Genomic DNA, 21,742 nt, shown 5'->3' on the forward strand with positions numbered 1-21,742 from the left:
AAAAGATCGTCAACATACTGAATAAGGGCAGCGCCATTGGGTAAAACCAACAAATCAAGTTGCGTCTTTAAAGCTTGACTATAGATCGATGGACTCTCACAATAGCCTTGAGGAGCGCGTTTAAACCTGAAGCTTCGGCCTCCTAAAGAGAAGCCAAAAATATCTCTACTCTCTGCGGCAATCGGGATGCTGAAGAAAGCATTCTTCAAATCAATCACCGAAAACCACGTGGCTGTGGCCGGAATCAAAGTCAGTACAGCGGTGATATCAGGCACAACAGGGAATTGTGAAACAACAATCTTATTCACCTCGCGAAGATCGATCACAAACCTATATACAGGAGGCTGAGAAAAATTAGTTTGTTTCAGAACCGGCAAAACCGGGCTATTGCACATATTACCTCTCGTTTCCTCAATCACACTTTTCTCAATCAGATCAGAGATGATCGCCAAAAGTGCTTTTTCACCATCACTTGAGATACGATACTGTGGAATGCGTGGTAATCTAGCATTCGCCTTCAATGTCACAACATATGGTGGAATCTCCAAAAGACTCGCATCATTAGGACCAGTAGCCCAAAGAGAATCAGGAAGAGAAGACAATTAAGCTGGAAGTCGGTCTTTAGACAAATACATCGGAGAGATCACTCTCTTTCCCAATGTAAGCTGTACTCCTGAAGGAGAACAATAAAGCATTGCATACAATCTCTTCAACAAGTCCAAGCCCAACAAGTTCTCACCACAACCTGTCGTCAGAATGAGGGGTGCTTCGAAATCACAAGGTCCGACAGAAAGAGACAAAGGACTAGAAATCGGATTGCTAACCGGGGCGCCAGAAAAACCTACTGAAACATTCGTTAAGCCAGACAAAGGTGCGCCAGGGAGTTTGGTGTGCATGATAGAACTTTTCGCAGCACCAGTATCCAACAGAAAAGGTTGCAATCACTTCAACATAAGGTCCACTCTGATCTACTGGAACTGAAACCACTCCCTTTCTTTGTCTGTGGCTGTCCTAGCAATCATTACCTTCTATACTCTCTCCTTCAACGTAATAATCGTCCGCATAATACTGAGCCGTCCTACCAGACGCACGATTCTGTTGATCAAAACAATTCATCGAATTCTGCGGAGGCAAGGAACGCGCAATCTGAGACACACCACGTCCTCGACCTCGCGGAGCTTGTTGAACACCTCGACCTCTCATAACAGAAACACCATTCGTGCGCTGTAATAATCTCGGGCAATTATTCTTGAAGTGACCTTCTTCTTTGCAATACGCACACTGATTGGGGCCTACAGGGAAACGCGGTTGAGAAGACTCGAGCATTTGCGAGCTTCTCTGATAGTGTTGTGGTTGCTGATAATCACGCTGGGTATTGCCGGGCGGGTATGCTTGCTGCAGAAGAACCTTAGTCTTCAATTCCTTAGTCTTTTTGTCCGCTTTCTCTATCTCATCTTTATGTCTATTCTCATAGTACAGGGCAGTAGCCAATATCTGCGCTGATGAAGAAACAGCCCAAGCACTTTCAGAATCCTTCAACCTATTGCACAACTCGGGAAGCAAATTATGCACAAACTTGTCAACGAACAACCTTTGACCACCTTCTGTACTCATGTCTTGACCACTGTGGTCTACAAATGTCTCTTCAAATCTAGTGAAAAAGTCGGACACAGTTTCGTCTTTCTTCTGCTTGCACGCAGACTATTTGTCCCAATTCACACGTGTAGCAGGCATCAAAGTCTTCATATAATCAATAATTCTACCAGGGAGATCAGCAATCACATTTTCGGGTTTAGCACCACCTATTTGTCTTTCATCTGTAGTTCTAAGATTATTCCATGTATCACCTAATTCCTGCACATGATCCGTATGACGGATCTTACTCCATATAGGCTGTGGAACAACATTCCCAAATAACATATCTATATCAGCCAAATTCATAATACAGGAACTCGCAGTTTGAGATAGCTCCTTATAAAACCCCGCAGGATTTTTACGTGGATCAGGCAGAGTCTGCTTTAGAGCTAGTACTTCGGCACGCTTCCATGGAACATGTACCCAAACGCGCTGGAAATGTGCCAGAACAGGTGGATTAGCATTCGCATCACCAGGTCTCCAAACGGGAGGAACCTCACGCATCGGATATTGACGTGCCTTTCTCGTCACTGAAGAATCAGGCTCAAATAATGACTTAGAAGGAAAATCGCTCCTAAATGACAGCAATGTCGCGACTGCTCTTTTTACATCGAGACCCACTATAGTTCCTTTCGCGAACTCGGACTGCACACAGAACAACTCAGGCGGAGCCCGCCCTACCTCACTATCTTCCCACTGTTCACGGAGGAAAGAACACATCACATCAAATACATATCTTTTGGTCGGTGCTTCCCATTGATGGAAAACATTCGTAACACTCTCCAGATCATAGTGTGAAGGATAGTTAACCCATTTACGTGCCAAGTGATCCAGCACTGTCCGTTCATCAGGACCAGGCAATTGACTACGCAATTGCTTATGCTCTACAACAGGAGACATACCTAATGAACCCATTAGAGGAGAGAAAAAACTAGCAACCGCATCAGTCATTCTCCGTCGGGCAGAAGGAGAAGGTGACAAAAGAACAGAGGACAAAGCAGAATGAGAAGGAACCGACGTCGGAATAGTGACAGAAGGGACAGACAACACAGGTATAGAGGTAGTAGACGAAGGAGGTAGCAAAGACGGCGGCCCTTGAGAAAGCTGCGCCGAAGCAATAGTAGTAGCCAGCAAAGGGAGTGCTGACTGTTGAGAAACCGCTGGAAGTAAAACAACCAGAGGTTGCGCAACTACAAGTTGCGGAGGTGCGGTAGCACTCTGAGCATAAGGGGTTGGCAAACTTAATAGGTGCGACATTAAAGGATCTTTCACAAGATATTCCTTTTCTTCTTGCTGTTGAGGTGACAAAACTAGATAACATTTGTCTACTGCTAATTTACGTTGCCTAAGCATCTGTTCGCTTTCCTGCTCTTCCTCGTTATCCCTAAACTGTATCGCAGCCTGCACCATCGACATACCTTGTGCACGTTTATTTCGTTTCGCTAACTTAATTTCCTTTTGTTTAGATTCCTTTCGCCAAAGGAGGAAGGAGTCGAACATTGCCGGCCTGGCTTTCTTTTTGAAGAGTCTGACTTCTAAATTATCTAAAATTTCCGTATCGTAGCTACCATATTGGGGCCACTTTAGGACACCATCTTTCCTAGTATACCTAATCCATACCTCATTATACGTGATGGGGCCCACGCCGTGTTTCAAATAGAGCTCATAGGTCGGAGTTCCGATCGGAGGCACCGGACACGAGTCCTCCAATCGGGAATCCTTTTTACAACCATAACAAAATATCTTTCCAAGTCTGCTAAGACCAGGCATCTTCGCTCACTAGTCTAGCTTCAAACTTCAAGGGAGTATCAGAAACGATAGCCTCGTGAATACACAAGTCCCTCGGCTTTGGGGCCTGCAGGTACCAAATCAAAGCGATCTCGAAGGATACCAAATCAAAGCGATCCCGAAGGATACCAAAACAAACTGGGAGACGCTCCACTCATACTTAACTGAAATATCGATGACGTCGCCAGAAGACCTGTCTATCGTCTTGCTTTACAAATCATCAAAGGGCTCCAAGACAGGGCGACAGTCAGGGCAGCAGTCCCTTGTAGCCGTCGGAATGCGGGGAACTTCGCAGCAAAGACTTTCGGACCACAACGACATACAGGGGTCGATGAAGTGGTAGGCCTCCCTCCAGAATTTTCACACGAAGCTCCTCACGATCTTCAGGCTTGGACCGGTACCGCTGAAGTCGCCCCGAGTTGGGCGCCAACTGAAGAACGAGACGCCTACGGGCAATTGTACGCGCTGTATAAATCTCAAAAATAAATAGATAAATAAATAAGAACCGGGCATTTAATCCCAGCGGCGCAGGGGACACGCCCTCAGTCTTCGGGTTCACCTGTCTTAGAGTACAGAGACACGGGATTCTTCTGGTGACATCAGAGATCATATTTATTAGCTGCAGCCAGTAACAGAGATCCTAGAAGTACAACACGGTGTATGTTCTCAGGAGACTGCTCAACCAAAAGGAGTGGAGCATCGTCTTTTATGTCAAAAACCACGTTCCTGGCTAGCATCAATTACTTACAGGTTTGACCAATCAGAGGATGACATTTACAGAGGCATCAGATAACGACAAACCCACATTCAGTTAAGCAGCCCATCATCAATGACAGGGTAAAAATCCAGCATTCTTGCTCGAACAGGCTGGACGAACCCGTCATAAAAGACCTTAACCCAAATCAATAATTAGCCCATAAGGCCATAAAAGGGAAAGAGCAGAAACAGATGAGAGGCAAGATAGAGGGGTGTGTGCGTGTACCATAGGGTCAATAATGTCCTGTTCTTTGATCACTATCTGACCAGCTGCTTAACAAGGGCCTGGCTTAACAAGTTTTGGCCTCGGGCAACAGGGTCAGTTGACTCAGGTCAAATAGAAGTCAACACGCACTCAAGGTAAGGGGTATGAGTCCCTGGAGGCTTGCTTGGCCAGTCATTTCTTAATCATTTGCCTAGGTGAGGGCAACCACGAAATGGCGGATGTGCACAAAATGAATCCCAAGGGTACCAACTAGATCGTCCAATACACAGTCAAAATCTTGGTGTAGAATGATGAAAATGCTCATGCATACCGCACTTGTCATACGCGGTTCGCTGATACCAAGATCATTAGAATATGACGACCTTAATTGAACGTGTTCAGAATTCACGGAACCACAGTCCCTTCTCACATACAACTCAATACTCTATACAGCAGTTATTAATGTTATACAGCAGGTATGGTGCAATCCACCTGCTCAAGCGGATTACAGTATATCTCACATGTATTACAGGGACTGTTATATGTAACACAAGGGATCTAAGGTCACCGCTCAATACTCTTATACAGCAGGTGTGGTGACCAGAAGGCCTGTTTACTAAACACCGTGATGGTGAAAACAGTGCATGACATGCCAAGTTTAAAAGATAAGCGTGAGAAAAGGAGAGCAAAACAATTGCACTCCATTGACTACGCACCATTAACTGCGTTCAAAGAATGATTATCAAATCGGTTTCGTAGAGTACGCTAAACATAGACTACGCTAAAAAAAGGCACTCAACTTCTCCAGTATTGAATCTTTCATAGATTCACATGCTTGTATCTTCCCCGTCGCCATGGTAGGAGTCTCACGGTAAAGGAAATAAATAGCAGTAAAAGAAAAAACTGCATAGATACCATAGATAAGTATAGACTTTGGTAGCCTAGTACCCTCATTATGTGGACCAAATGTCAGCCAATGAGACGCCAACCCTGAGATCACAATCCCTAGCAGAGCCATTCATACCTCAGATTTCCAACCGCCGTTGTGTGAGAAGGAGTCTCCCTGAGCTCTGCTCAGTTTGTTCCCTTGGGTGAACTTTTGACCTGCTTTTTCACAGCATATCCTTCTAGAATTGAGGTATTGTCTTTCTTCAGTTTACTTCAAAATGTCTGAAAGCTCAAAAAAGAGGCTGATCAGTCTCTGTAGCTCTTGTGGGAAAGCCAGGCTCTTCTCTGAGCACCTCCACAAGGACTGTTTATACTGCCTCCATCCCAAGCACGTCCCTAAGGAGTGCAAACATTGTAGAACATTTTCGGCAAAGACTCCTAAAGATAGAGAGGCACGTTTTTGTTGTTGTGGCTCCAAAAGAAAGAGGCCACTTCAGAATCTGACTCTGAGGATGATTCTAAGGCTCACTCCTCTTCAAAAAGCAAGGGAGAGCCTTCTGAGGCAAAATCTGATTTGAAAAAACAAAATATCAGTAAATCTAAGGACAAGGAGTCCTCTTCCGCCTCACTGCCTCATACTCCTCTCAAAAAGTCCTCAGAGACGAGGGCTTCGTCATCGGATCCATCAACGAAGATAAGTGTGTTTACAACCGTTTCGTCAATGAAGACGTCGATAATGTCAGCGACGGCAGTTACAACGACAGCCTCGTCGACGGCAATTACGAAGACGAAACCGGCGACGGTTGGACCGTTCACGACTCCGTCGATGATGAGTACGGAGACGACATCGTCGACGACCATTCATTTGATACCATTGTCGGTTTTGTTGACGGGCGCTCCGTCGACGACAACTTTTAAATCTCCAATTTCAAGATCGCTGTTGACGATGTCTATTAAGAGGTTTCCCCTGTTGCCGGAGAGATCAGGCAATTCAGAATTTACACCCTGGACAAAAATGCCTCCGTTTCCTCAGTCAAATCATCTTGAGATGCAGGAGATGGGGTCGCATATAGTCCCTCCCAGCTGAAAATTAAGAGTCAAGACACAGATGAGGAGGAATATCAAGAAGTGCAAAAGGATTTCTCTTTTAAAGATCGTCCTCTATCCGGTTCAAAGAGATATGAATCTTTTCAACAATCCTACGACTATGAAGAGGAGGAGGATAACGCCCCTACTGTCAGAGAAGAGTCTGTGTCCATGTCAATTTCTCTAATATCGGATCTTAGGAGCATGATCAACGATTACTATTGCCGTTTCCCTGAAGCTGATGCCTCTTCCTTGGACACTTCAAGTAAGCCGCAATTTGTCATGCAGGCTCTGATTGTGCAACATCCGCCCCTGGTGCAAAAGGTGCGCACTCCAAAGGTCATTACCATCCGGGAAGATTTAGTTGACAGCGAAGTGAAAGACCAACCTGTGGAAGGAGAACTGACTCAAGACGATCTTGTGGGTGACGAATGGGACCAATACATTATCCCATCTTCGCCGTCACCCTCTCCAGCGACCTCTCCACCTGAGGACATTGTGGGATTCCACAAGCTCATGGAAAAAGCTTCTAAGAGGTTTGATTTCCCTCTTCCAGTTAAGGAAACAGATTGTTTCCAATATGGTTTCAAAGAATCTTCTAGAAAATCAATAAGAACAATCCCCATGGTAAATTTTATATGGGAGGAAGGATTGAAAATTATGAGGAACACAGCCTCCGTCGCAGCCTCGGTACTCAGAAAAGAAAAGAAGTATCGGGCTCCCGAATAATCTCCAGGATGCCTTATTGGGCATCCCGACTAGAATCTGTGGTGATGCAGGCAGCACTAAAGACGATCAAAAAAATCCATTGGCTGCATGTACAGCTCCTCCCGACAAAGAAGGGAAAAAAAACTGGATGGAACAGGCAAACGCTTTACAGTCATGGCAGCAGCGTCTATTAAACCATCAAATGCGCTCGCCATAATGAGCCGCTACAACAGGCAAATGTGGTCGGCTATAGCTCCTCTATTATCACTTCTGCCGGAGGACAAGAAGGAAGAGGCTACACTCATTTTACAGGACGGAGCTAGAGCTGCATCAGAATCCATAGACATAGCCATGGATATATCACAAGTGGCTTGCAGACAAAAGGCAGGAGCCGTAGCACTTCGCAGGCAAGGATGGCTACAAGCTACCTCGTTCAGGCCAGAAGTGCAGGCCAAGATAGTTGACATGCGTTTCGATGAAGAGAATTTATTCGGCAACCACGTTGACGATGCCCTGCAGGGTATTAGAAAAGATACAGATACGGCAAGGGCGTTAGGTTCCCTGCAGGAGATAGATTTCAGTCCTTTCGTGGCAGAGGATCAAAGGACACTATCATCAGAGATCTTCCTATCAATCTAATAGATACCAGCCGTACCATCAGCAAGGGTACCGACAGTTTTCAAACACTCAGCAATTTCGATCCTCAAACACTTCTTATCAACAATAGCCCAGACGAAAGCCATCTGCAAGAGGTAAATTACAGGACGCCAATCGGAGACAGTGACAATTCCAAGGCGCCAACCACCCAATCATTCCACAACCTCCATCAGAACCATTACCTCTCTTCCTGTTACCACCATTGGCTGTCTATAACATCGGAGAGATGGGTGCTAGACATAATTCATCAGGGTCACACCCTAGAGTTCCTCTACAAACCACCGGACCGACCTCCCATTCACAGAAAACAGCAACATCTCTCGGGCTTCAAGGTGGAAATTCTGTCTCTTCTTGTAAAAGGAGCAATAGAGGAGGTCCCTCTTCAACAGCGAGGTAAAGGATTCTACTCGCATTTTTTCCTGATACGGAAAAAGCAATCGACCAAATGGAGGCAGGTAATGGATATCAGAGGCTTAAACAAATTCATCAGGAAAAAATCTTTCCGTATACTATCTCTTCAAGAAATTCTGATGATGCTGGGCAGAGGGGAATATATGACATCTTTAGATCTATTAGATGCATTCTTATTCCAATCCACGTCAAACACAGACGGTATCTCAGATTCTCGGTGGCAGGGCACCACTACCAATTCAGAGTGTTACCCTTCGGTCTCTGATCCGCGCCAAGAGTGTTCACGAAATGCATGGCGCCGGTCGCAGCGTATCTGAGGCAGCAAGGTCATCAGATATATCCATATCTGGACTATTGGTTGATAAAGGGCGCATCGTACCAAGACACTTGAGAATTCTTGGAATGTTACATGAATCTCTTCCACTTTCTGGGTTTAATAATAAACATGGACAAATCTTCTCTAATTCCGTCCCAGTCTCTTCAATTTCTAGGAGCCTTATTACGAACAAGAGAAGCAAAAGCGTACCCTTCAGAGGAATGCATCCAGAAGATTTTGAAGCTGACTTCTCAACTAAAGAAAAGAAAGTCCACTTCAGTAAGGATATTCAAATCCTTGTTGGGGATGATGTCATCCTGCATCCCCTTAGTTCCGAATTGCCGGCTTCACATGCGGCCTCTACAAGAGCTTCTCAACCTCCAATGGGTGCAGCATCAAGGCTCTTTCGAGGATCGGATCTTCATCAATCCTCAAATAAAGGAAGCATTGTCATGGTGGGGAATAAGACAGAACCTATCGGAAGGTCTACTTTTCGAGCCTCAATCTCCCAGTTCTATAATGACAACAAACGCCTCCTTACAAGGATGGGGAGCTCACCTCCAAGATCTGTAAATTCAAGGACCTTGGAGCGAACAAGAGGCTCAATTGCACATCAACTTATTGGAGCTAAAAGCGGTGTTCTATGGCCTACAGGCCTTTTTCCAGAGGATTCATGATTCACCAGTCCTAGTCAGAACAGACAGCACAACAATGTTTTATCTAATAAAACAGGGGGAAAGCAGATCAAAGCCCCTATCAGCGCAAGCTCAAGAAATTTGGAAATGGCTTCTAGTACACAATATCTCTTTGCAAGTTCAACATGTTCCCGGAATTCACAATACAAGAGCAGATTCGTTAAGCAGATCAGTAAGCGTTTGTGACGAATGGGAACTGAATCCGGATCAGCTTATTCAAATATTTCACTTATGGGGCACTCCAGCTCTGGACCTGTTTGCCAATCGAAACAACAAAAAATGCAAACAGTTCGCAAGCAGATTCCCCCAGTCGGGATGTTGGAGGAATGTTGTCCAGCTCCGTTGGACAGGAATGTTCGCATATGCATTTCCCCCATTTCCACTGATCCCGTAGGTGCTCAGAAAATTAGATCGAAGCTGTGTCACTTAATTCTGATAGCTCCGGCATGGCCGAGACAATTCTGGTTCTTGGAGCTCCTTCAGCTATCAGTGACTCCCAGAGTGCAGTTTCCTCTAATTCAAAATCTAATTTCCACGAACAGGGAGCAAGTTCTTCATCCCCACTTGGCCTCGCTGAACTTGTCGGCATGAAACCTCATGAGCACGAATTTCAGTCCTTGAATATTCCACAAGAATGCAGAGATATTCTCTCTCACTCTCGTGCAATTTCCACAAATAAAACTTATGTGGCAAAGTGGAAAATATTTTGCCAATGGTGTTCGACACAATCTCTTCACCCCTTGCATTCTTCTCCAGAACAAGTTCTTCCTTACTTATTACATTTAGCCAAGGCAGGCCTTTCTCACGCAACTGTCAAAGTGCATCTTGCAGCCATTTCTAGATATGGCAGAAGACCAAACCATCCATCTCTTTGGTCTCAGAGAGTGATAAAGGAATTCTTGAAAGGATTGTTCAGAGTTTTCCCTCCAATTAGACATCAATCAGTGTCGTGGCAGCTTAACACAGTCCTGGCACTGCTCATGAAACCACCTTTTGAACCAATTCACAAAGCAGAGCTGCAGTTTGTATTTTGGAAGGTGGCTTTACTCCTGGCTCTGACGTCAGTCAGAAGGTTCAGTGAGATTCAGGCTTTTTCCATCACGGAGCCGTTTCTTCAGTTCAAAACAGATAAGGTGATCCTAAGAATGAAGCCTAAATTCATTCCGAAGGTCCCTTCAGATTTTCACCACAACGAGCCTATTGTTCTGCCAACATATTTTAAAGACCCATCTTCTCCAGCGGAGAAATCTTTGCACACATTGTATCTCGAGAAGTGTTTAAAATTTTATATTGACAAAACAAAGTCCTTTAGAAAGACAAATCAATTGTTAATAGCGTTTGCTGGACCCAGAAAGGTTTGGCTCTGTCAAGGACTACCATATCCAGATGGATAACCTCGGCCATTACGTTATGCCACGAGAAGGCCGGAAGGCCTTTACACTCAACAGTTCGAGCTCACTCAACCAGGAAAATAGCGACATCAGCCGCATTGTTTGCGGGAGTATCGCTCCCAGATATTTGCAGAGTGGCAACTTGGAAGAATATCCAGACGTTTACCAGGCACTACTGTCTGGACACAGCTTGGAAAGCAGATTGAGCGGTGGGACAAGCCGTATTACGTCACCTGTTTCATTAAGGTATTTTCCTTACAATTTAAAAAAAATGCTGTTTTTTCTTGTTAATTTTTTCCTTAAGTGTTACATTGAATAATATTGACTAAGTGTCTTTGTTTTTTTTATATGATATGTTACAATATGGTACATGCTGAGACACACAATCCATTCTAGCTTCTAGAGTATATATTAGACTCGCAATAAGGTAGCAGAGCCTTAGCAAAAAAGGGTTCTATCCTGGAAACGCTTCCTTGTATGAGTACTGCTCTCTATTCTGATACAAGCATGTGAATCTATGAAAGATTCAATGCTGGAAAAAAAGAAGTTACTTACCTGTACACTATGGTTCTCCAGTATTGATATCTTTCATAGATTCACATGCGGCCCGCCCGCCTCCCCGTTTCTCAGGTAGACCATTTTTATCTCTATATACTTTCTTGGCTCGCACTATAGGCTGGAAATCTGAGGTATGATGGCTCTGCTGGGGATTGTGATCTCAGGCTTGGTGTCTCATTGTCTGACATTTGGTCCACATAATGAGGGTACTAGGCTACCAAAGTCTATACTTATCTATGGTATCTATGCAGTTTTTCCTTTTACTGCTATTTATTTCCTTTACCGTGAGACTCCCACCATGATGACGGGGAAGATACAAGCATGTGAATCTATGAAAGATATCAATACTGGAGAACCATACTGTACAGGTAAGTATCTTGTTTTTTTCGTCGGTACCTCGGGCCGTTTCTGAGCTGAAATGGCAGGTAACCGACGGCAGGGGAACCCCGGGTTTTATGTTATGAAAAGCTCTGCAGGTGAAATCAGTTTCCAGCGATGTAGCGCTGACTAATAACGTCACCCAAAAAGACAATTACACAATATCCCATGACATCAGGGGAAGTGTAGTTTTCACAGCGCGAATAGCGCATTTCCTGGTGGGTCTCAATTTCGGGCAACTGAAGTGAGTGATATAACCCTTTCTAGTGTATAAACACTCAATGTATAAACACTGGATATGTATGGCCAACCCCAAATAAGAATAGCCTACAATGTGGTGTTACGATGTGGTACCAGCCAGTGACATCACCATAAAGACAACTACACCAACACCCATTGCATCATGGGGAGTGTAGTTAGTGCAGCGAACATATTGCGTTCCATAGATGCAATAATTGAGGGCAACTGGAAGAGTCGGTATTTACCAGATAATGATTTACACCTCTTCAAAGTGTGAAAAAAACTTCTAACTATGCCCACGCCCTGAAGTATGTCCAAACAGGACTTGAGCCATAGTTGTCATAAATGACATATTCACGCTACATGATGTAACTGGCATGCAACTTTGTGTTGACCTTTTGATAATTTGTGAGCCCTTCCAGCTTTGTTGCGTTTGCCAGATCAGCATTCTTTGTTTGTCACCAGTTGTGATCAGGTGTTTCAAAGGTTTGCCACACTGTGATGCCACAGTGGAGTTCTTATTTTCTTTGATGTGTGTCCCCTTTGAGCTGATGCAAAATTTTCCATTGTGTCTGTTGAACCTGAAAATGGTCTTTTTGATTGACTTAACATCAGTGTGAATGAGCTTCAGGCTCTTCCTCTCCAGACACCTTACACATTCTTCTTCCCAGACAAGCTGGTTTTGAGAACGTGTGCTGCCCTTCTGCTAAAAGTAGTAAAACTGTTTTTTGTCGGGAAGGCAATCACCCTTCTGCCATTCTTTACTCCACCTCATCCTTCGAAAGAGGAAGAGTGACTCCTTGACTGGATCTCAAGAGAATGCTCTGCTTTTACATCACATCAGAGACCATAGGGTGGATGATAAGCTCTTTGTGGAGTTAGCTTGGGGCAAAGAAGATCAAGACAGTGCACAAACAGATCATCTCTTGATGGATTGTTCTCTGCATTACAAACTGCTACGCCTTGGACAAGGAGCAGCTTCCAGAAGGCTTACAGGCTTATTCTGCCAAAGCTGCTACCACTGCATTGGCAAGCGGACTGCCTGTGATGGTTATTTGGCAGGCAGCTACATGGTCTTATTAGAGAGTCAAATCCATTGAGCTGAGCATTTTGCCCGGTCTGTCCTGAAGGAAGTTTTTTCTTGAGTCAGTTCACAGACCCACCACTTTGGTACTCACCACCTTGGGAGACACTGATCTGTTATCTATTCTCAAGGTTAGGACTCTGTAGTTAGAAATATCCATCAGAAGAACAAGTTACTTACATTCCGTAATGCTTTTTCTTACAGAGTATCCATCAGAAAAAGTGTTGCCGAAAGTAAGTAACTTGTTAATTTGGTTGCCCTCTCCTCTCATGTGCCTTCCTGACCACTCTTCCTTATTTAGGTCCCTTCATGCACCACATCTTCTGAAACGTTTCTTTTATTTGTTTGTTCCCTCCCTCTCTTGTTTGTTCCATAGAGGGATTTTAAATTGGTGTTAATGTTCCTCATGGCTTCCCCCATATGAACCAATACATATTTGCCTGATTCTTCTACTGATGCTGAAAGCTGATTCTTCATGGCTATATCTGTAGCCATAATGTTGGTGACCTGCAGGCCCTTTTGGTTTGCCCACCTGATGGGTTCACACATGCCCTCTTCTGTTCTTTTGGCCACCCGCATGGGCCAGTCCATCAATCCACCATCCTTTGTCCCTCCTCCTTCCCCGACCAGAGAGGAGTAGTGACTGCAAAGCTTGGGCCTCTAGCCTGAAGTGTCTTATTTTAATGACAGTACCTGACAAGACTGAGTTGGTTGTCCTGGTCTTCCCATTACAGGCTTTGCTGGCGCTAAGAAGAGCAAAGTGTTACCTAAGTTCCCAATCTCATGTTTGGTTACTCTGCATTAAGGTCTGCTATGTTCCGACCAAGAAAAGCCCCTTCGGCTGGCATTTGGGCCCACTCTTCAAGGGCCGGGCGACTTCTGCTTCTTTTACCAGGGGACGGCCCAGTGACTAATATTTATCAGATGCGCAGGTGGTCATCCTTAAGTACTATTCCCAAAAATCATTGCCTCACACCTATGTTTTTGACTTTTATGGTTGGTAACAATATTTCTTGTGGGATACTAGATCTTCTTGCATATTCCTCACTGCCCTCTCTCTTCCCCTGATGAGTTACTGCTTTTGCTTATAGTAAGATCTGAAGGACCCTGAAGAGCTGAATCGAATTTGAGGCTTTATACACTACACATAGAGCCCTTCGCTCACAAGGATCTCCCATCTCAGCTCGTCACCCCATTGGGTACTAAGATCCACCAGCGCACACCTAGCCGCTGTTTACCCCCCTCCCCATTAGAAGAGCCAGAAGTGGAGGACGGTCCTTTAGCTTCAGTGTTGCCAAACTTTGAAAGCCCCTTGCCCCGGCCTTGCGGACAACTAGCAACGAGCTTCCAAAACTTGTCAGGACCTGGCTATTAAAGAACAAAGCCCATGCTGAGTATCCAGTGTGGTCATTGTCGCAGTATCTCTCAACCAGTCCTGGGATGCCTATGGATCACCATGCTTTCTTCAAATACTCCTAGTATAGTAGTATTTACCAGAAATATCGTTATGGAAGGTAAGGCACTTTTTTCTTTAGAATGTTAATGTTCTACTAAATATGATGTGTTAGCCTCTAATAAAATAAAATTGTGGTTAATCAGTTATATTGTAGCCAACTCGTGCTCGCTTCAAAATTTGGTGCTGGGATCTTAATGCTATGTCATTGTTTCTTAGTTGAAACTACTTGAGATGGCAGGGCAGGCATGTAAAGTAAATAAAACAATATGACCTTTTCTTCTCTGGTTAGGAATGGGAAGTATGCCAAATCTGTCTATTCCACCACCCATGCCTCCAATGTTACAGTTGCTACAAACTCCATCTTTGGCTTCAATGAGCCCTCTGCCTCCGTTGGTTATTCCTGGTTCTCTAGTGCCTTCTAGTAGTTCAACGTTGCCAAATGGAACATCTGGTCTGCTTCAGCCTTTTTCAATGCCTTTGTCTTCAAGTAAGTATGAACTCCGCATTCATGAGTTATCAGTATAATCTTAGTCTGTTGGGAGAACTTGTGTGACGAATGTTTGTACTGCTGGTTTACTTATAATATAATTATGTGTTTGTTTTGTTTTTATGGAAGGAATTGTGTGCTTTCTATTCCATTTTATGTTTCCAGTGCATTTTCACAAGAGGAAATTATTTTATGGATTACTCTTGTGAAATTGGTCTATTGTTACCTCTATGTTTTAACCAATGCATTTTATAAAATTTTCCATTTAAGTAAAATCTGTGTATTGAATAGCGTCCCATGGAGGAAGGCAAGTTGCTGTGCATTACACTTCGAAGTAGCATGAGAGAACAACAAAAACCTCTATGTTGCACTTGAAACAGAAAACAGCATTCCCATTTTTTATTTTTAAAAATAGACACCTTACCATACTTAGATTATCAGTATCTCCCCTTTCACACCCTCCAAACCACTTTCCCAGTTCCACTTTAGTATCAAAGAACAATATTTTGAGTTCCATTTGGATTATAATGAGTCAGAGGCCATCCAAACCATTAGGGTACAGATTGACACTCATAACCAACTAAATTCATAGTAGCATAACTAAAATGTAAAATCTGCTGGAGGGCATACCAGGGGTATCAGTATGTAAAGAAATTAAGTACCTTTAGTCTTGGTTGTTATATAAGCAGTGGGAGGCCCTCTGAAAGATATGCCACCAAAAGTCCCCATATTGCCTCGAAGTCTGGAGGGTGCTCACTTGGGTAAGCTTTTCCATGGCTCAGCATGTCAGTGAGTCATAGGTGGCGGAGCTCTTTTTTCCTAGTGTGCAGCTGATGTCACTTTAGCCCAAAGGCAGTTCCACATTATTATCTCATCACATCTTTTTGATGCTCCAGATTGGCTGATTGAAAACCTAATACAACTGTAGCTATATCGCTGGGAACTGGGCAACCCAGAATTTTGCCTAATGCGGTCAATTTCTCAACCAAAAAGCATTTGATGTGTAGACAATCCTACCAGATGTGTTGTATTTTACCTTGCACGCCACATTTCTTCTAGCAAAGTCGGCTACTTGGTGGTGGAATCTATGTAACGTCACCGTCTGATAGAGACATCTAGCCGCAGAGTCCTTACCTTTGAACTTCCAAGCATCAGGCTGGATCCGGAACTTTGATAGCAGTACCCCTGCATGCTGATAGGTGGTGTTGTTTGACTCTGTGTGGCGTCATTGGCTTCTGGTTTGTCGTCTTCGTGATGTCTGTGTCGTATATAGGTGCCACCCTGGTGTGCTGACGTCAGTTCTTTTTTTTTCACTTTAGCCAGCACAGATCCATCGAAGAAAGCTATCCCCTGTCACTTTTTGACAGACTTTTTTCGACTTTTTGTCTACTCCTTTCGGTGTGCTTGGTATGTCTAGTAAGAAGGCACTGGGTTCAAGCTGTGTAGCGCCTGTCACCGGGCCATTTCGGTCACAGACCCCCATTTGTTATGTCTCTGGTGCCTGCAGCGCGACCATGACACAAAGTCGTGCTCCGATTGCCGAGCCATGGTGCCGAAGGCTTTGAGGGAGTGGTCCCTAAAGCTTATCGTGGCCTGACATCCGGCGCCACGGAGGTCTCCTCATCGATCTCGCTACCGGTTGAGAGGAAGGTCCGAGCACCGCTCCGGGGGTTGAAGTTTTCTTCCTGAAAGTCATCGTGGTCAGGTAAGAAGCACCATAAAAAAAAAAGGAGAAGTCGAAGCGTGCTTCGACTTCGCCCTGTCTGGCGTGCGACGGGACTGTGGAGCCTCTGCGTTCGAGGCCCCACGCAGGGTGGGTGCCTGTGTCAACTCAATGTTTTTCTCCCTTTCTGGGGCCGGAGTGACCCCCGCCCCATTAAAAGAATTTTACGACGCCATGTGTGCCATATTTGGGTTGCCTGACCCTGCCGGCGCACCTTCAGGCCGCGCAGGTTCAGCTGAAGGAGATCCTGTGGGTCCTGCGCCGGCGGTTCCATCCCCAGCACCACGGCCTCATCTTGGATCCATTCCTGGATCCAGACTGGCGCCGGTCATACCTCTACAACCTTCCCTGTCGCCGCGCCTGACGTCGAGGCCCTCGCCGTCACCCACTGACGGAGTCTCCCTCATCGTCATTCCAGATGACATGGATCCGGTCGGGCGGCCACCGAAGCCGAGACTGGTGCCAATGGAGCCGTGTGGCTCCATGCCGTTCAACCTGCCCCATTCTGAAGGGTTAGACATGGATGATGAAGATTGGAAGGGGCAGCAGGATCCTGAAGAAATCCTGCAACCCAATCAAGACCTGGACTGGTATGAGGACCTGAGTGATGCCAGCAGCCTGGATTCCTCACAGATTCTGGCATGCTGTCTCCCCCTAACCTGGCTACGGAGGAGGAAGCTTCATTTGCAGTGGTGGTGCATGGGCCTCCGGAGGTCTTGGCCCTGCAGCTTTCTACTGTGGAAGTCAAGACTAACGTCCTGACTGAGGTCCTGCAGCCTGGTGTCTCCTCTTCTGAACCCTTGCTGCCTTTCAATGAGGCCTTGACAGATGTTCTACTGGGCACCTGGTTCAAGCCCAGCACAGGGGCTACTGTGAATAGAACCATTACACGCTACCACTGCCCTGCCCCGGGCGGGCCTTCTTTTCTCTCTACCCACCTCACCCACAGAGATTGGTGGTCCAAGCTTCCACTTCCCACTGCGCGTTCCCATCCGCACCGCCGGACAGGGAATCCAAAAGGCTGGACAGCTTTGGTAAGAAGATGTTATCTTCCACCAGCGTAGGATTGCAGTTGGTAAACACCGCGTGCCTTTTGGGCTGTTACTCCCATTCTTTATGGGATATGGTTGCGCAAGTGCTGCCCAGAGTCTCGAAGGAAGACTGGGCCCTCCTCTCCCAAGCTATTACAGAAAGGAGAGATGCAGCAAAGTTTGCCATATGATGTGGCTTGGGCACGACAGACGCGCAAGGCAGAGCGATTTCCTCGACAGTGGCTGTTAGGCACCACACCTGGATGAGGATGTCTGGCTTTTCGAGGGATGTCCAAGCTAATGTTATGGACATGCCCTTTGATGGCTCCTGTCTCGTCGGAGACTAGGCAGATGCAGTGCTTGAGCGCTTCAAGGACTTGGGGGCTACGGCCAAGTCCCTGAGGCTCTCCACCTCAACTTGGCCTGTGTCTGCCTTTCACCCCTTTCCTGTCTATGGAAGGGGCTTCCAATCGCACCAACCCTATTCCAGCCAGAGGCCCCTGTAAGTTCAACAACCTCTGTGGGGCAGTGGACGTGGTTCACCCCGGTCCCGTGGGTTAGGTGGGCAGAAGTCAGGTCAAGCCACAACCCCCTCCTCCACCACAAAAAGTTCCTTTTCCGATCCTTCCAGATCATGGAAATGCCTCACCTCCACCACTGGCGAGATATCACCTCTGACAAGTGGGTGCTGCAAATAGTCCGAAGGGGCTACTTCCTCCCCTTCGAGTTTGCCCTGCCCTCCATGCCTCCAACTTACAAGTGGCTGATGGAGGATCACCTTGCCTTACTCCGCCAGGAAGTCAAGACCCTCTTGGCCCAGGGAACTATAGAGAGGGTTCCTGGGCCAGAAATAGGCTGTGGTTACTATTCCTGCTATTTTCTGGTTCCAAAGAAGGACGGAGGCCTTTGTCCTATCCTAGACCTCAGGGCCCTCAACTACTTCCTCAAAAAGCAAAAGTTCAAGATGCTAACCCTTGCTCCGGTCCTGTCTGCCCTAGACCCAGGAGACTGGATGGTAGCAATGGACTTGCAGGGCGCCTATTTCCATATTCCCATCGTCGCTATCTGCGGTTTACGGTGGGCCATGAGCACTTTCAGTTTACCGTGCTCCCCTTTGGCCTCGCCAGTGCTCCACGGGTGTTCACCAAGGTGATGGTGGTGGTCGCAGACCATTTGCAGAGATCCGCGTTCCCAGTCTTCCCCTCTATTGATGACTGGTTATTGAAGTCGGGCTCGTCCCAAGCAGTTGTCTTCCACCTCCAGACTACGGCGAACCATCTGTATTTGCTGGGGTTCAGTATCAATGTGCCGAAGTCACACCTGACTCCCTCTCAGATGCTTCCTTTCATCAGAGCAGTTCTGGACACGTTGCAGTTTTGGGCCTCTCCTCCTGAACAGCGAATCCAGGATATTAAGGCTATGATACCGATGTTTCAGCCTCTTTCCTTTTCGGTGACAATGTCACTGAGGTTGTTGGTCCTCATGGCCTCTTGCATCCTGCTAGTGGACCATGCCAGATGGTACATGAGGGCTTTCCAGTGGGAGATTGAAGTTCCAGTGGGCACATCATTGGGGAAATCACACGACCTACTTCAGATATCGGAGTGAACTGCGAACGACATGCTTTGACTGACAAACCACGATTGGGTCAGAGGCACACCTCTCTCTCTTCCCCACCCAGATCTCACAATAATGACGGATGCGTCCCTTAAGCATGGGACAGCCATCTGAGAGAGGTGTAGATCAGATGACTCTGGTCTTCGGCGAAAGCCAAGCTCCATATCAACCTGTTGGAGCTTCATGCGATGCGGTTAGCACTGAAAGCCTTACTACCATCTCTCAAAGGAAGGCTAGATCTGAAAGAAACACGTTAGTTAGATTCCTCACCTTAGAATATCCCCAGGCGTCAGACTGGATCCGGAAGATTTTTGTAGCAATACCCCTTGCGCGTCGCTAGGCGTCGTCTGCGGCTCCGCGTCCGTCGTTGGCGTCGTGTGCCGGAATGACGTCGTCGGAGTACTTAGACGCCGCCCTCGCGCGCTGACGTCAACTCTTCTTTTTTCCGCGCCAGTAAGCGCCGATCCGGGAGAGCTACCCCTTTAGTCAATTTTTGACTAACTTTTTTGACTCTTTTTGGTCACTTTCTCGACTCTGGTGCCGGTAGGATGCCTGGTTTCTAGGCCTGCGACGACTGTCACCGACTGATGTCGGTGACCGATCATCACCGCCGGTGCCTGTACTGCTTGGGCCTCGACCACGACGCGGAGTCGTGCTCCGATTGTATGGCCCTGACTTCGAAAGCGAGACGGGAGCGGTCCCGCAAGCTTCTCGAGCTTCGCCACTCGGCTCCGCGCCTCTCTCGATCCCGGTCCAGGAGGAGGTCCAAGGATCGGTCGCGGAGCCGCACTCGACATCGTCGCTCGTCTGGCTCGAAGTCTTCGGGTAAGTCGAAGCGCTCCAAGAAGTCCAAGAGGCGACACCGCTCTTCGGACTCCCCTCGCCGGTCGCGCGACTCGGCCGAGGGTCAGGGTGGTTCCACCCCCGCGGCTCCGCCGGAGCCGCAGGCGCCGCGCACGTCCCCATACCCACCGGTCCCTGGGACTGACGCGACGCCGGCGGAGCTCAGTGCCTTCCTCTCGGCCATGAGGAGCCTGGCCCCGCCGTCGACGCCCGCTGGCGCGCCTTCGGGCCCTGCGGACTCGACTGGGCGACCTTGCGCGCCGGTGGCTCCGGCCCCGGCACCGTTGGAGGCTCCAGCCCCGACGCCGCAGGTCCCCGAGGGGTCCGAGCCTGGGCCCCCGTCGACGCCTGTCGACCTTGTCACGCCTCCTCCGCCGGCGTCGACACCGGTGCCACCTCCGACGCCGACTCCGGTCGACGTCGATGCCTGGTTCAGCCCCTGTCCGGTCCCGACGCCGATGCGGCGCCGCCCGACGCCACATCCGACGCCGCTAGAGACACACTATGTCTATCGACCGGCTCCGATCATTCCTCCTGTTTACCAGGAATCGGATGACGGGGGTGACTGGGAGGGGTCCGAGGACCATTTGGCCCTTCAGGGCCAACTTGCACAGGACTGGGCAGATTAACTGGGGGAGGCCAGTGGTTTGGATACCTCACCGGACACTGGATTCATCTCTCCTCCGACTGTGGCTTCGGAGGAGGGTGCAGCTTTTTCTGTGGTGCTGCGCAAGGCGGCCGCGGCCCTTAGGCTTGAGCTGCCTGCCGTGGCTGTGAGGACTAACATCCTCACTGAGGTGCTTCAGTCTGCCGCATGCTCCACTGAGCCTCTGCTGCAATTCAATGAGGCCCTCATTGACGTTCTGCAGGGCACCTGGTCCAAGCCCTCCACAGTCCCTCCTGTGGATAGGAACGTTGCCAGGCGCCACCGCCCTGCTCCGGGCGACACCAGTTTTCTGTCCCAACACCCCACCCCCGAGAGTCTGGTTATCCAGGCCTCGACCTCCCAATCCTCCTTCCCGTCCGCTCCACCGGACCGGGATTCCAAGAGACTGGAACAGTTCGGTAAAAAGCTGTTCTCTTCGCTCAGTTTGGGCCTGCGGTCTTTGAACACCGCCTGTCTCTGGGACCGTTATTCCCACTCTCTGTGGGATACGGTGGAGGACGTGCTGCCCCTCTGCCCGGAGGAGGCCCGGGCACGGCTTTCCTCGGCTCTGGCCGATGGGAGAGATGCAGCGCGCCATGCCATCCGATGTGGACTCGACACTACGGACTCGCTGGGTAGGGCGATTTCTACCATGGTGGCGCTTCGACGTCACGCCTGGCTGCGGTCCACGTCCTTTTCAGGGGATGTCCAGAGCACTCTCATTGACATGCCTTTTGATGCCGCTCGCCTTTTTGGTGAGAAAGCGGACAGTGCGCTGGCTCGCTTCAAGGACTCCCGGGCTACGGCCAAGTCCTTGGGCCTCTCGGCCCTGCGGCCAAAAACTTCCGCTTTTCGCTCCTTTCGTGGCCAAGGAAGGGGCACCTCCTCACGTTCGCCTAGCCACCGGCCGCAGAACCAGCCTGCACGCGGTCGCGGTTTCCGCCGAGGCGGTACTGGAGGACAACGCGGTCAGTCCACATCCACCCCGGCAGCATCCGCCTCAAAGCCTTCCTAGTCTGAGCTTTCAGGCCGATTCCTCGCCAGTGGGGGGCCGGGTTCGCCATCACCTGCTCCACTGGCGTACCATCACTTCGGACAGGTGGGTGCTGCAAATCGTCCGAAGGGGCTACTCCCTCCCCTTCG

General features: G+C 47.9%; 1 protein-coding gene across 2 annotated transcripts in view; it reads left to right on the forward strand.

Moving 5' to 3' along the window:
• The window catches only part of ITSN2 (intersectin 2), a 1,173,023-nt gene that overhangs the window by 363,339 nt on the left and 787,942 nt on the right, over nt 1–21,742 (forward strand). For both annotated transcript variants that reach the window (XM_085610587.1, XM_085610588.1), the window contains exon 6: nt 14,542–14,739. In XM_085610587.1, coding sequence (XP_085466713.1) covers nt 14,542–14,739 — 198 coding nt within the window. The remainder of the gene's footprint in view (nt 1–14,541; nt 14,740–21,742) is intronic.

This window comes from Triturus cristatus, chromosome 6 (assembly GCF_964204655.1).
Source record: "Triturus cristatus chromosome 6, aTriCri1.1, whole genome shotgun sequence".
Taxonomy (NCBI): domain Eukaryota; kingdom Metazoa; phylum Chordata; class Amphibia; order Caudata; family Salamandridae; genus Triturus; species Triturus cristatus.